The sequence below is a fragment of the Lagenorhynchus albirostris genome, unplaced genomic scaffold (assembly GCF_949774975.1).
Source record: "Lagenorhynchus albirostris unplaced genomic scaffold, mLagAlb1.1 scaffold_275, whole genome shotgun sequence".
Lineage (NCBI taxonomy): Eukaryota > Metazoa > Chordata > Mammalia > Artiodactyla > Delphinidae > Lagenorhynchus > Lagenorhynchus albirostris.
In genome coordinates, this window is record NW_026783373.1 from 125,965 (window position 1) to 141,015 (window position 15,051).

General features: G+C 42.5%; 1 protein-coding gene and 1 non-coding gene across 4 annotated transcripts in view; both read left to right on the forward strand.

Moving 5' to 3' along the window:
* The window catches only part of LOC132514309 (myoferlin), a 141,574-nt gene that overhangs the window by 87,248 nt on the left and 39,275 nt on the right, over positions 1-15,051 (forward strand). For all 3 annotated transcript variants that reach the window (XR_009538736.1, XM_060138919.1, XM_060138920.1), the window contains 6 exons: positions 785-962; positions 2,156-2,280; positions 4,446-4,552; positions 7,240-7,432; positions 8,611-8,766; positions 12,111-12,242. Coding sequence is in view for 2 of the 3 variants with exons in the window: in XM_060138919.1 (XP_059994902.1) it covers positions 785-962; positions 2,156-2,280; positions 4,446-4,552; positions 7,240-7,432; positions 8,611-8,766; positions 12,111-12,242 (891 nt within the window). In the remaining variant the exon portion in view is untranslated. The remainder of the gene's footprint in view (positions 1-784; positions 963-2,155; positions 2,281-4,445; positions 4,553-7,239; positions 7,433-8,610; positions 8,767-12,110; positions 12,243-15,051) is intronic.
* TRNAW-CCA (transfer RNA tryptophan (anticodon CCA)) lies at positions 5,856-5,928 on the forward strand. Its single transcript has one exon. It is a non-coding gene; the product is annotated as a tRNA-Trp (tRNA).

The following is a 15,051-nucleotide window of genomic DNA, read 5'->3' on the forward strand; positions in this document are numbered from 1 at the left end:
TGGTGGCTTCTCTTGTTGCGGAGCACGGGCTCTAGGCGCATGAGCTTCAGTAGTTGTGGTGCGTGGGCTCGGTAGTTGTGGCTCACAGGCTCTAGAGTGCAGGCTCAGTAGTTGTGGCACTCAGGCTTAGTTGCTCCACGGCATATGGGATCTTCTCTGACCAGGGCTCGAACCCGTGTACCCTACACTGGCAGGCGGGTTCTTAACCACTGCACCACCAGGGGAGTCCTAAAAGTCTTAATTGTTTCTGATTAGAAAATTAATACTTAAAACAATTCAAACTGCTAGAAATGTATAAGTTAGACAGTAAAGTTAGCCATAATCTCTCTACCTTCCCCAACATAACTACTGTTAACAATTTGATTTATATTCTTCCAGACTTTCTTTGTGCCTATGCCAGTATTAAAATATATATTTAATGGGTTCAGTTACAAATATACCTTTTTTCCATGTTTGTACATATGAATCCACCTAAGCCTTTTTATGAACTTTCATTCCGTTTTATGGATGTAACATAATTTGCTTAACCAGTGGCCTGTTGTTAAACATTTGTATTGTTTTCATTTTTTTCTCTATTTCAATCAACTCTGCAATGAACATCCTGGTACTTCTGTCATTGCCCACTTGTTTGAGTACAGGGGGAACTGCTAGATCCAAGAACATTCTCCACTGGCATTTAACTCAACACTAATTATTACGGTTAGAATTACAACTGCTAGAATTCCACATGTAAACAAGAGCAAAAGGAGTTTCTCTGAGCCTTATGTCTGCTCATACTTTGTAGAAATATCAGCGAAGGCGGAAGTACAGCCTGTCTGCTGTGTTCCATTCGGCCACCATGTTGCAAGACGTTGGCGAGGCCATTCAGTTTGAAGTCAGCATTGGGAACTATGGCAACAAGTTTGACACGACCTGTAAGCCTTTGGCGTCAAGCACTCAATACAGCCGTGCCGTGTTTGATGGTAAGACTGACACTGGCCGTTCTCTCCTGTACACATTTACAATGGGTACACCACAGGACGAGAAGCATGCAGTGTATTCTCCCTCTGCAGCCATTATCCCCAGCATATGCTTAGTGGAACGGGAAAGGCTGAATGGGGAGGAGAGATGGCTGGAGTTCAGGCACCTTCAAGAATGGTCAGACCCTAGAAGCTGCAGACCCTTGGCTGTACTCCAATGCCCCCTCCCATGCCCAACTTTAACACTTGCTGTGTTTGTAAAGTCACAAGAGGGCAACTAGCTGAACACTGAGCCTCCCCCCAAGCAGCTTCTGCCCTGCCAGGCCCCAAATCACTTAGATTGAGTAGTTGAAGTGGATGGAAAATCAAGCTTCTGGTCTTGACTCAGTTACTTTCCAGCACTATGACCTTAGCCATATGACTTCATTCTAACCCTCAGTTTCTTCATCGTCTCCAGAGTTGCCTTGAGGATTAAATAGCTTTATTTGAACGAAGATAAATGAGAAACAGTCCCTGCTTTTAAGGAGCTTACATTGTAGTGTATAAAATAAATCATAATAGAAGGCAGAGTATGAGAGTGCCCTTATAAAGGTATCGACAAATGGTTGGAGAGTATAGAGAAGAGAGAGAGAAATTCTGATCAAATGCCCCAACGGTTGTCACCATAGTTTTTACCTAATTTTTGTACAAGTAGTGTTAAAATATAAAATGTGCTAGAAAATGTTGGCTAATAATTACTGTAAGGCTCTTAGTAATATCAAATTCCATGTATCTAGCTAAGGCTTTTAAAAAACCAGAAAATTCTTTTTTCTTGTCCCACTTCCAACAAAAATATTTATTTAGAATAACAGTTTTCAGGGACAACACGTATAGTCTAATCTCCTATGCTCTATTTTCTTCTGCTGTGTTATGTAATTATCAGTGATGCTCAGACACATGGTCCTGAATTACCAAAAGATCCTGAGATCATTGTGCTAGGTTCACTAGGGTCTTGTAGAGATTTTCAAAGCAGGCTAAATGAATAAGAACTTTCTATTTATTCCTCAGTTGCTTAATTAAATAAAATGAAAGAACCAGACCACCCCAAACCACACCCCCAGGCCTGTGATTACCCAAGTAGTCCAGTTTGCACATCTTTTCAGTAAACGTGTTGTTTAAGTGTCCAGTGTTCACTGACCCTCAATGTTCTACACCAGGGAACTACTATTATTACTTGCCTTGGGCCCACACAAAGCCAGTTGTCACACTGACTTCATACTGGGAGGATATTAGTCATCGCCTGGATGCAGTGAACATGCTACTAGTCATGGCAGAACGGCTGGTGAGTTTATCTTTTCTGCATTTCCTTTTCATCGAACAGAGTGAATTATGTGTTACTTAGAATGCAGGTTAGGCCACTGTACCACAAGACCTCAATAATGGTAAGCAAGATGAAAGCTATTTCTTTAGTAACAGTTGAGGTAGGTAATCCAAGGCTGGTATGGAAGTTCAGTGGTGTTAGGGACCCAGGCTTTTTCCCCCTTGTTGCTCTGCTATCGCTAAGGAGTTGTCATAGTCTGCATGGGAGAGGCAGCTCACCACTACCCCCACCCTTCAGCCTGAAGGAAGGGGAAAAGAGGGGGAGAAGATGACACAGGGCTTTTCCTTCAAGGGAAACACTCAGAAGTCACAGGCTTGATTTCTACTCATTTTCCACTGGCCAGAATCCAGTCATACAACCACCTCTTACTACAAGGGAGTTGGGAAATACAGTCTTATGCCTGGGCAGGCATATGTCCAGGTGCAAGTTGTCTCACTGTGGAAAAGAGAGGATGGATGTTGAAGTAGGGGGACAACTCACAGTTTCTGCCACAATTTGTATGTGAAGTATGGTGTGGAGAGTGGTTCATTACAGTAGAAACATGCAACCCTTAGAGCTTTGCTATCAGAGCAGTAAGAATCTCTACTGTGGGAAGAAGTGGGCTCAGTGGACTTCCTTGTTTGGAGGTTGGGGGGGTTCCCTCTGGTGGGAACTTGCATAGATGTGCTATCTTTGATTATCCTTCTAGTTGACATTGATGAGGAGAAGAAGAACGTGGTTGGGATATTTCTAATTAAGTCAAAGATACTAAGTTATTTCTATCAGGTACTGATAAAATCCATCTGGTATTAGTGTTTTGATTTCCACATTACATGAATATTAATTTTTCTGAGATCCAACCTGTCAGGGTTGGACCATGACATTTGGGGGTCCTGGAATATACTTGTTCTAAGACCCCATGGCAAAATCTGAAAATATTGTTTTATGTTTTAAAGACAATATTGAAGGAGAGTTATACATTTAACTTAAGCACAATTGTTTACCTAACAGAGCTACAATTGATATGCATTGTGGTTGTGGTATTAATTTCCAATCTCCATCTCAAGGGACTTGGTAGAGAATTGGTCACACCTCTGTTCTAATTATGTTTTGGGTATTCTTCAGCATTTTTCATCTTTGTTCTTCTCATCAGCTCTCTTCATTGACCAAGGTGTCCTAATTCCATACTAATCTGGATAGGACAGTGGATTTCCATGATCAGACTTTTGGGGATCATGGTGGGCTCTCCGTCAGCCTCTCTGAATAATCTGTCCTGACCTTATCTTGTACTTTCTGTACCCCAACCCTGGAATCACCATTTCTCCAAGGAGCCCTGGTTCCTTTTAGTAGGAATGGAATGTGAAGAACAAAGTCTGGGTATTGGAGTGCTCACCACTACTGAGATGTCATTGCTTCTAGGCCTTCTCAGCAGACAAACTTGCATGAGAACACACATGTATATACATATGTATGTTTATTTCTATATCTCTCAACATACTGAATGCAATGAGTTTATAAGGATAACCCCAATTCCATTCTAACATCACGGGGTTTATTCTAGTCTTCACTCTTTCTGTATTTACAACTCCCTTCTCCAACAGTGAGAAACCTGGCTTCCTTTTTCCTCGATATATTTACTCATTAATTTAATCCTAAAATCCATAGGTGAAGTACCGCAAAAAACAAAGCTATTTAGAGTTTGATATGTTTATGGTTCTTTCCTTCAAACTAAGGGAATATAGTAAAAACATTGTGCTCAAAAGTTACTTGGGTTACCTCAGTGTAGTTATGTTATTCATGTGAAATATAGTTAGGTTCACTTTTTTCTGTTTTACATTCCATTTTAGAGTTCCTTCCCCCATCCTTGTTGGTTTTTCTTTTATTTGCTTTTTGAATACTTAAAATTTCCATGGTTTCAAAGGTCAAAGCTATATGAAAATCTTTCTTATTACTTAAATATATGTATCAGTGTTGATTGCATTTTGAAGAAAAATAGTGTTGAGCTATGGTAAGCGTTATTAAATGTAAAAGAAAAAAGCTTTTCATTTTTCTGTTAAGTCTTCTTGTGTATTTTTTCTTGAAAATGAAAGTTGTACCAGGTATAATGCACAATTACCAATTATTTCCTCCCTTTCCAAATTCTTTAGCAATCAAAAATAGAGGCTCTAAAATCAGGGATACAAGGTAAAATTCCCGCAAACCAGTTGGCAGAAATGTGGTTGAAGCTGATCGATGAAGTAATAGAAGACACAAGGTATAGTGATCTTGTTCGTACTTTAAAATTCCCAGCCATGCTCGCCTCCCTTAAACTATAAGGCCTGAAGAGTCTCTAGAATTTTCTAGTGTTTGCCTGAAAAATGAATTTGAATCAGTCAAGCTTCTCAAAAGGCTGTCACTGGAAGAGTCTCTGAATCACCAGCAGGAAAAGCTCCACTTTCCGATCTGGTGCCAATTCTAAAGCAGCTGAGGGAGGCTGAGGTCCCACTCCAGGAAATAGTCCCAGTGCCGCCTCCTGCAGGGGGTGGGGAAGCGGGGAGGGAGCTGATCTGCCTCCCAGCGGTCCTTGTGTGCCCACCGCCCCAAGAAAGGTGACTCCTGGCTCCCACAGAAAATGGGATCTGGGGGTGGGGCATTGATATTACCATTTAGAACAGTGTTGCGAATTCATAAACACAATTTTAGCAGCAGCCTTTTTACTCGCTCTTTTACTGGATGCCTAATGAGTACTCTGGCCAAGCCTCCCTTAGGTGAAGCCAAAAAATTCGACCCAAGCCAGAGAAACTTTCCTAACTGTGACTTAGGGTAACTGCTCAGATCTCAGGGTATTTGTAAATCAAAGGAGGAAGCGATAATTCTAAACTCATTTTAAATGTTGGCCAATAGAGCAGTGGTCAGGGAAGTTCCAAAAGAAAACCATATTCAATACTTCTAACCAGCAGCAGGAACCAGGGCTGTCCAGTACCCCCTACCCCCGACCCCAAGCTCCTAACCCAAAGTCTCCCAGTCTTCTTGTGCCCTCTAGTGGTTTAGCTAGGTAACTGTCATGAGGCTGAGATCAAAGTATTGCTGGGTGCTTGTTTAAATTCAGAGAATTTATATCTGGGTCCCAAGAGGTCATCTCTTCCAGTCCCCTTATTTTATAGATGAGAAAACAGAGGCCCAAGGAGGTAAAATGACCCATCTGAGGCCCAAAGTTGGGTTTATTAGCATAACTTCTTTTCCCGCTACATGTTTCCCACCATCAGCATCTATTTGTTGAAGGTCTTATGTGTGACCTCTGAGCTAGCAGCTTCTGTCTATATTTTTGCCTCAAAGAATCATTTCAGGGACTTAACCCTTCCAATGCATTGCCATAATTACCAATGCAACCAAACAAAGACATTTGGTAATACTTTTCATGTAGAAAATGCCTGTTAATTTTAAGAGATATCTATTTATACTGTTTTTGAATAATCAGTTTTTGAAGAATCCAATTGGGCACTTTTTAATTTTAGGAAATTTGTGTTTAAGGGAAGTCATTTAGGATTTCCTTCATTTAAGAAGCTGGGTAAGGTTCTTCCCTGGTGGTCCAGTGGGTAAGACTCCTTGCTCCCAATGCAAGGGGCCCAGGTTCGATCCCTGGTCAGGGAACTAGATCCCACATGCATGCCGCAACTAAGAGTCCCCATGCCACAACTAAGAAGCCCGCATGCCGCAACTAGGAGTCCACATGCCGCAACTAGGAAGTCCGTATGCCACAACTAAGAAATCCGCATGGCGCCACTAAGAGTCTGCATGCCGCAACCGAGAAGTCCGCATGCTGCAACTAAAAAGATCCTGCATGCTACAGCGAAGATCCCAAGTGCCACAACTATGACCTGGTGTGGCCAAATAAGTTAATAAATAAATATTAAAAAAAAAAAAAGCCGGGTAAAATTCTAACCAATGAAAATTCTAGGTAGAAACAGTGTGAGCAGAATTTCCTGGAATAGGTGACATCCTCACCGTGTGACCCCATCAGCAGCCCTTGTGAGAGGGGGGCCCTGGCAGAAAAAGTCTAATCCTGGCTCCAGCTCAGCTGTTCTAGTGGGAGCTTGACCTACACAAGTGGTTCTTAACGTTTTGGGAGGTAGTGGACCCCTCTGAGTACCTGATGAGATGATGACGACGATGATGGCAACATCATTGAGACTTTACTATGCGATAGGCATTGCTCTAAAGGCTCCCCATATATTAATTCATTTACTTCTCACCACAACCCTAAAAAGTAGTTATTATTTTCCCACATTTGAAGATAGGAAAACAAGAGATTAAGTAATTGGTCAAGATCACAGAACTAGTAAATGGTGGAGCCAGGATTTTTACCCAGATAGTCAGCTCCAAAGCCTGTGTTCTTCATCATGATGTCATCTTCATCATGATGTCACACTGCATGTCAACACAGACACTTTTCTTTATAAGTTCCAGGGATTCACAGACCTCCAGAGGACCGCCCGCAGACTGCCTGGGGTGCATGGGCCCTAGGTTAAGAGGCCTTCCGCTAAATGATCTCTAAGCACCCTAGGTTAAGAAGCCTTCCGCTAAATGATCTCTAATGTCCATTCTTCTCCTTCATTTTGTGGGTCTGTACAGTGATCATAGGAAGCAAAAGAAGGGAAGGCCAGTTCCTCCCAACTGCTGCTACTGTTTCCATCTTCTTCCCAGTGACTCCATGGGCCTTGGGTCCAACCCAAGGAATTGCTTTGGAATTTTCATCCCCCATGAGAGTTAGGAGAGTCTGTCTGGCAGGCCTGCTCTTAAAGCTACATACACTCACCCTCAGCTTAAACCTGGTCACACTTTGTGAAGTCGATTAGGAAATGGATGTGGTTTGTGAGATGGAAACCAACCGTAAATGAACTTGACAGTCCTGAAGCCTAGCAAGCTCTTCTGCATATTCTCTGGTTCTTTTTCCTTTTTTAGATACACGTTGCCTCTCATGGAAGGAAAACCTAATGTCACAGTTCTTGATAATCACATCCAAAAGCTGCGATCCAGAGCTCTCTCCCAGATACACGAGGCGGCTGTGAGGATGAGGTCTGAGGCCACAGAGGTGAAGCCCACATTGGCAGAAATCGAGGACTGGCTCGATAAATTAATGCAACTGACTGAAGAGGTAAGGCTTTTAAACTACACTTGGCATGGAGGAGGGATTCTGTAGAAGGGCACCAGGGATAGAGATGGTAGTAGGAAAATCTAGCGCGTTATCTTGCATATTGAGCAGATCTAAAGCATGGTGAACTCAAGGCATTACTGGGCTGAGGTGCTAATGGATGCATCAATGAGGTCAGGGCAGAAGAAGAATTTTGAGTTGGTTGTCCTAGAAAAGTTTTCATAGTGGACAGATCATTACCAGTGTCATGGTACAATCAGAATATTCCAGTTAGAGTGATATAGTAGCAGATCTGTGTAGTACTTTTGTTTGGGATTGGGAAGACCTGGCTTTGATTCCCAGATCTACCATGTTTAACCTTGGGCAAGGTACTCAACCTTTCTAAGCCTCAGTTCCCCGTATATTAAATGGAGATAAAACACAGCATTGCTTTATGAAGATAAAAGAAGATGAAGAGTGTAAAGGCCTTAGCACAGTGTGGGGCACACAGCGAGGGGCTCACAGTGAGTGCTGGATAAATGTTGGCTGCCATTGACCTCTGTGGGTTGGAAGAACAAGGGAGTAGAAGACCCTTCCTACTGACCTTCAAAGGTGGGGGGTGGAGGGTGGGTAGTAATATATTTGTGGATAGCAATACATTTGAAAAACACACATGGGATTACAGGAAATTTTTATTTTTTACTTTCTGCTTTGGTACTTTCAAAGTTTTTTTTATAGTAAACTTATATCACCTTTATAATCAGAATAAAAGAGGTTTAGAAAAACTAAGTTAATATTTCATATTTGGAAAATATCAAATTGTGAGGTAGAGATGCTCTATGTCCTATGAAATACATGAAGCCTGTAACCCCTTGACTGCTGTCTATGGCTTTCTTCAAATGATGGGAGAGATAAAACGGGGTATTTTCCAAAATTCCTCTCAGAGCTCTGTAGATAGGGCCTTTGGCAGGTGAAGCTCCCCTTCTGCTTCCCTCTTTTCCCTTTGGCCAGCCACAGGCTGCCTCCCAGCCCTGCAAGCTGTGGTCCTGGAAGGTGTGAGAGTCAGGAATTTGGGCAGAGCCCTAACCACAGTGTTTCTTTGCTAAATGGAGCCCTGAGGGTCCAGCCTGCAGGGTCTGTGGTGTCTCTGCATTTAGACTAACTACAGCTTTGCTTCCTTTTCCATCCACTCACATGACCAGCCTCAGAACAGCATGCCTGACATCATCATCTGGATGATCCGGGGAGAGAAAAGACTGGCCTACGCACGCATTCCCGCGCATCAGGTGTTATACTCCACCAGTGGTGACAATGCATCTGGGAAATACTGTGGGAAAACCCAAACCATCTTTCTGAAGGTATGGCTTCGTCACTGTGTAACGTGAAATACTTAAGTGCAAAACCCATATTCCCCAGAAGGGCTGATTTATATTATTTGCCAGTCATTGAATGGCTATAGGGCAGTTGCGATCCATTTCAGCCTTTTCTGGCCCTTCCTCTAGGGTGGTAATTCCCAAAGTAGCCTGAGGTCTGCTGGCTTCAAACAAGGACACTTCCATAGAAGTCTCTGTGACACTAATATTAATATGGCATTGTGAACGCTTTGCTTTCTGGAATGATTTTCCACTTTTAATGTCTAATGTGAAGCAATGCCTCTCTTCCTTTCTAGTGAGCCTTTGGGAAGCAGAAAAAAAAGGGAAGGTAATATAGATAGTCTATGGAATCTATTCCCTAACCAAATGGGTCCTCAAATTGAAAAAATTTGAGAATTACTATCTTAGGGCCGGGGTTCTGGACATTTTATGGAGTCCTAGACTCCTTTAAGAGCCTGATGAAAGCTACTGGCCCTCTCTTCCAAAAGGATGCACATCTCCGATGCATCCAGTATTTTGCATCCAATTCAGGGGCTTTGTAGAACCCATAAATCCATCCCAGGACCCTGGATTAAGAACTTCTCTTATGTGCCTAAGGAGAACCAGAGGAGGGCCTGGGGATGGAAACAAAGAGATCCAAATAGTTGCCAGATGCAGGTTTTTCATCCCTCTCCCTGCCAGACTCCAGCCGGGTTCCTTGGAATTTCAGGGAGAGGAAAAAAATTCAAAAGGAGAAAAAGCAGTCAGGGGAGAGTGTTCTCTAAAAACAGGGAGATATTTTGCTCTTTAATCAAGAGGGTGAAAATAGAACCAGAATGATTATCTTCTTTCAAGTGTCTCTTGGTGGAATAAATTTTACTTAAGATAGAACCACAATTATAATTGACCTCAGCAGTGCGTGGAAGCAAACTGATTAATAAATAAAACTTCACAGGGGGTGGGAGAGCTCTGTAGAGAGGGCCTTTGGCAGGTGAAGCTCCCCTTCTGCTTCCCTCTTTTCCCTTTGGCCAGTCACAGGCTGCCTCCCAGCCCTGCAAGCTGTGGTCCTAGAAGATGTGAGTGTCAGGAATTTGGGTGGAGCCCTAACCACAGTGTTTCTTTGCTAAATGCAGCCTTGAGGGTCCAGCCTGCAGTGGTATTCTCTGCATTAGGTTTCCGAACTCAGCGGATAAAACAGCAAAATGCTTTTAAGAGAATGTTGTATGTATTTATTGATTTTGTTAATACTCATTATCCAGTTTAGGGAGTTATTTAATTCAGTGGGTTTTTTGTTGGTCTTAGGGCCCCTTTCACTCTTAAAAAAGCCATTGGAGACCCCAGAAAGCATTTGTGTATGTGGGTTACATCTATCAATATTTACTGTAATAGAAATTAAAGCTGACATTAAAAAGTATTTATTAATATATTTTAAAATAAACAATAAATCCATTATAGGTTAACATAAACTATATATTTTTATAAAATATAATGATTTCCTTTTAAAAATCAGAGAGCAGAGTGATACTGTTTTGCATTTTTGCAAACCTGGCTTCACAGAAATATAACTGGATTCTCAAAACTGCTTCTACATTTCGTCCGATGGACTAGGTTGCTTGGTTGAAGTACATGAAGAGAATCTGGCCTCACACAGATATGTATTTGGAAAAGGGAGGAGTATTTTAATAACGTTTTCAGATAATTATGGGTACTCATCTTTGATACAATACCAAACTCAAGTGGTAGCTTTTAAAAGGTTAATTGCAGTGTGGAATCTGACGTGTATCAGTGAACTTTTCATTCTCTGCTACCTTAAAATCCATTGGCCTATCTTGTACTTTGAATGGCTCTTTTAGCCATGCATGATTTTGTAACGTTAAGCATTCATTTGGAAAATATTGATTCACTGAGTTATGCAAATCTTCCTAATGTTGACACATTTCATCATACAGTATTTTTAAAAATCACATTCATTGGGATTTCCTTGGTGGCACAGTGGTTAAGAATCCGCCTGCCAATGCAGGGGACATGGGTTCAAGCCCTGGTCCGGGAAGATCCCACATACCACAGAGCAACTAAGCCCTTGAGCCACAACTACTGAGCCTGCATGCCACAACTACTGAAGCCCGCACGCCTAGAGCCTGTGCTCCGCAACAAGAGAAGCCACCGCAATGAGAAGCCCACGCACCACAACAGAGTAGCCCCCACTCACTGCACCTAGAGAAAAACCCGCGCACAGCAATGAAGACCCAAAGCAGCCAAAAATAAATAAATAAATAAAAATCACATTCACTGATATCACTTGCAAGAAAAGCCCTTATGTATTGGGATGTTATCAAGCTCACCCATCGAGACAGAAACAAATTTTCCAAAATTCTAATTTTAACTTGAAACCTTGAATTTTATCATTGCAACAAAATACAGTCACCTATTACCCTTGAAATGACAGGCTCACTTTGTTTATTTTCAAGAAAATGTGTGCCTCATATATCCAAGTATGAATAACCATATTTGTCAGCCAATCACTGTTTCAGGAAGAAAAGGTATTCTATTAAGAAAAAAAAGGGCTTCCCTGGTGGCGCAGTGGTTGAGAGTCCACCTGCCGATGCAGGGGACACGGGTTCGTGCCACGGTCCGGGAAGATCCTGCATGCCGCGGAGCGGCTGGGCCCGTGAGCCATGGCTGCTGAGCCTGCGCGTCCGGAGCCTGTGCTCCGCAACGGGAGAGGCCACAGCAGTGAGAGGCCCGCGTACCGCAAAAAAAAAAAAAAAAAAAAAGGCTAGTTCAGTTCACAGCTCAATTGCATAAGTTTTTTTCTCAGAATATACACTAATATGCAGCAGAATTTCATCACACAAAATATTAAAAAGACATGTGTTCAGGGATCACGATTTAGGATTAGCCGTTTTTACTGCTTTATCAAAGTAATTAATAAGTAAAACTGGCATTTTGTTTTCTTCACTGAGAGTGATGAAGAAAACTGTTACTACCAGTGCAGTTCGGTGTTACTGTCTTGATTCCTGCTACAGTGCTTGGAGTTTTATCCACCATTGCTTTTGCACCATCAGTGCAAATGTCAATACAGTGAAAAAAGCAAGTAACATCCTAGTATGATTAGGAAAATAGTTTGACCTTGTGAGCCTCCTGAAAAGGTCTCAGGGACACCCAGGGGTTCCTGCTTTACTTGTTATTTTAATCTTTGCAGAAGGGTCATTTGGAAATATTTTAACTGCACAAACAAAGTTAGACTGCTGAAAACAATGATTAGATGTTCAGTCTACTTTTGTTTTGAGCTTAATGCACAGCCTGTACTGTGCCCAGCATAATGGGTCATGTTATTGTGCATCTCACAGTACCCACAGGAAAAAAACAATGGACCAAAGGTGCCTGTGGAGTTGCGTGTGAACATCTGGCTGGGCTTAAGTGCTGTTGAGAAGAAGTTCAATAGCTTCGCAGAAGGAACATTCACCGTCTTTGCTGAAATGGTAACATTTAATGACATCACTCTTTTCCTCTTGGTGTGGGAGTACTTTACTTTTCATCCTAAGGGAAAATATTCAGATGTCAAACCAGCCACCACCATAATCGCTACCTAAAACCCCACATTCAAGGGCCCTTAACGAAGGGGGTAGGGAAAGATTGACTGGAGGTCTACATTGGGACACCCCAGAGTGATTCACACACAAGCAACCCAGGAGTGAGGAGGCTTGAGAGGTGCCGACCTTGAGAAGCGTGCTTGGGGTCTGGAGTGGTTTTTTTTTTTAATTGAAAATATAGTTGATTTACAATATTGTGTTAATTTCTACTCTACAGCAAAGTGTCTGGAGTCTTTAAACCACAGAAGACTCAATCCTCAGTTGGGGAAGCCTCAGAGGGGTTTGCCCAAGGGCAAAGAAAATGCTGCCTGGACACTTGAAAAACAATAGAGATAATCTGTAAATCCTTCACTGAGTTAAAAATCCATTTGGCTAATTAGAAATCTCATTAGAGTTAAACCAATGAAAATAATTTTCACAAACTTTTACAGCTAAAAGTGGCGTTAGTTGGATTTTTTTACTGAAAGTACTTATTGTTGTAAATTTATTAGATCTATTCAGTGGATCTCTTCTGACAATTTTCAGATGAGCTCCATTCTTTTATAGATAGGCCTTCATGCTCAAATAATTGCGGAGAAGACTGTCTTCAGTCTAGCTAATTTGTAATTGTGTTTCTGCTGCCCACCACGATGCCTGACCACTGGTTTAGGACTGTGGTTCTGATGTGCTTACTGGGCAAGAAAACCCATGGCCATCTTGTAGTTTTGCTTTTTTAAATTTAACAGTGCCTGGCACATAGTAGGCTCCTATAAATATTTGTTAAATAAATAAATGGTGACAGAATTCATCCATCCACCCATCCACCCATCCAAGCTTTTAGGGAGTGGTGGCTTTATGTCGGGCACAGAGGCAGAGGCTGAAGATGATGAAGCAGCCAAGCCCGGTCCTCAAGGATCTCAAAATCTATCACAATAATAAAACCGGGTGTCTTGTTAAAAATCCCACTCCGAGGACTGTGATTCTGTAGCTGAGTTAGGGATTAGCACCTGCAATGTGGGTGGATACGGGGCATTGCAGTCCACTTTGAGAAGCAGTGAAACCCATGGGAAACACACACAAAGTCCTTAGGATGCAAGCTTTGAAGTGTGACTGGAGAGAAATAGAGGGTGGGCTGGAGGCCTCAGGGGAGACCCTGAGTCACAGATGTTGATGGTCAGTCATCTGGGTGCTGTGGAGGGGGCATCAGAGCACATGTGGGAGGGGCTTGCTCCTGCCCTCCTGTGGGATTTCTTGGCATCCACCTGCCCTACAGCTCTGTGGCTGGGGCCCAGAGAAGCTAGCACTGAGCAAGGAACAACCCTTCCTCTGTTTCCCACTTCCAGATCCTTCCTTGCACAGAGTGAACTCTAGTTTCAACAGGTGTAGAAATGATCCACCCATTTTAGTTGTTTTGCGTGACTCTAGTTTCTCCAAATTCTAACAGCCTCTGAGTACCAGAAGCGGCATGTTAATGACAGTAATGGAAATTTCACTTGTTCTTGCCTTCCTGGGCTAATACCAGACCTCAGTTCTCTGCAAAGTCCCCCCCCAAATTTCTGGAGGTCTCACTAGTGCTGTCTTAGATATTGCTCTGAGCTTTACGCACAAGGGGCTGTGAGACTTGGGGTCACATGCATGGCTACTTTGGTTTCCAAGTGACAAGGACACAGAGTGGAGGAGCAGTTCCTGCCACTTCTACTTGGAAGCCAGCATGGCTGTAGTATCATCCAGGTGAGGACCTTGCATGGACAAGAGGGCAGCAGCAGCAGTGAAGATGGGAGCCTCATGTGGCTTTGAGGCCTTTAACTAGCAGCTGTGGGGTGGGACCATTAGCACACATGAAGCACCTCAGAGACCTCCAGTTTCCTCATCAGGCCCCTGCCCAAACTTCTTCCATCACCCTTCAGCCAAAAACTCCCCTGCTGCTTATGCAAATCGTCTTCTCAGTGAGCTCATCAGCAGACAAAGATATCAGCTTGGACCCAAACAGAGACTGTCACCACTGGCAAACCTTAACCCTCTTTATGGTTGACATAGTGAAAAACAGACCATTGTAGATTTTATAAATTCTGTCTTAGAAAGGAATGCCCTGTAAACCTGGGTCTGCCATTGCCACAAAACCTGCTTCCAGAAAGGTCTTGGTCTACTCACCATACTCCAGAGGGGATGAAGGTTCAGAATTCTTAGGCCACATAAAAGCTGGGTGCTAAAGGACCTTCATGTTTCAGATGGGTCCTTTGTGCTGCCCAGGAAATGTACCATTAATTATAATATTGTTTCTGTGGGGAAATGTGCCCAAGTTCTCGGCAGCAGACTTATAAATAAAGTTTTAGAAGACTACGTGTTCATAAATTGAGGACTTTTGTAGGTATCTAAAAGATTAGGTTCGGAGCACTATTTGGAGCCATTGAAAAAAATGGTAGAAACAACTAGCATGATATATCAGTGTTTACAGAGCACTTTCACAATCATTTGTACATTTGAACTTCAGAACAACCCTATGAGAAAGGTAGTATTATCCTCAGTTTACAGAGGAGAACACTGAGTCTCAGAAAGATGAATGATTTACCGAAGTTGCATAATCAGCAACAGTGCAACTTGGGCCCATACCTTCTGAATATAAAGCTTTTCCATTGTCCTCATTGTTTAGCCTAGGTCCTAGATGGACTTGAAAATTTATGTGTTGGCTTTATTTCTTGCTCCCTGATGATGTTTCTCC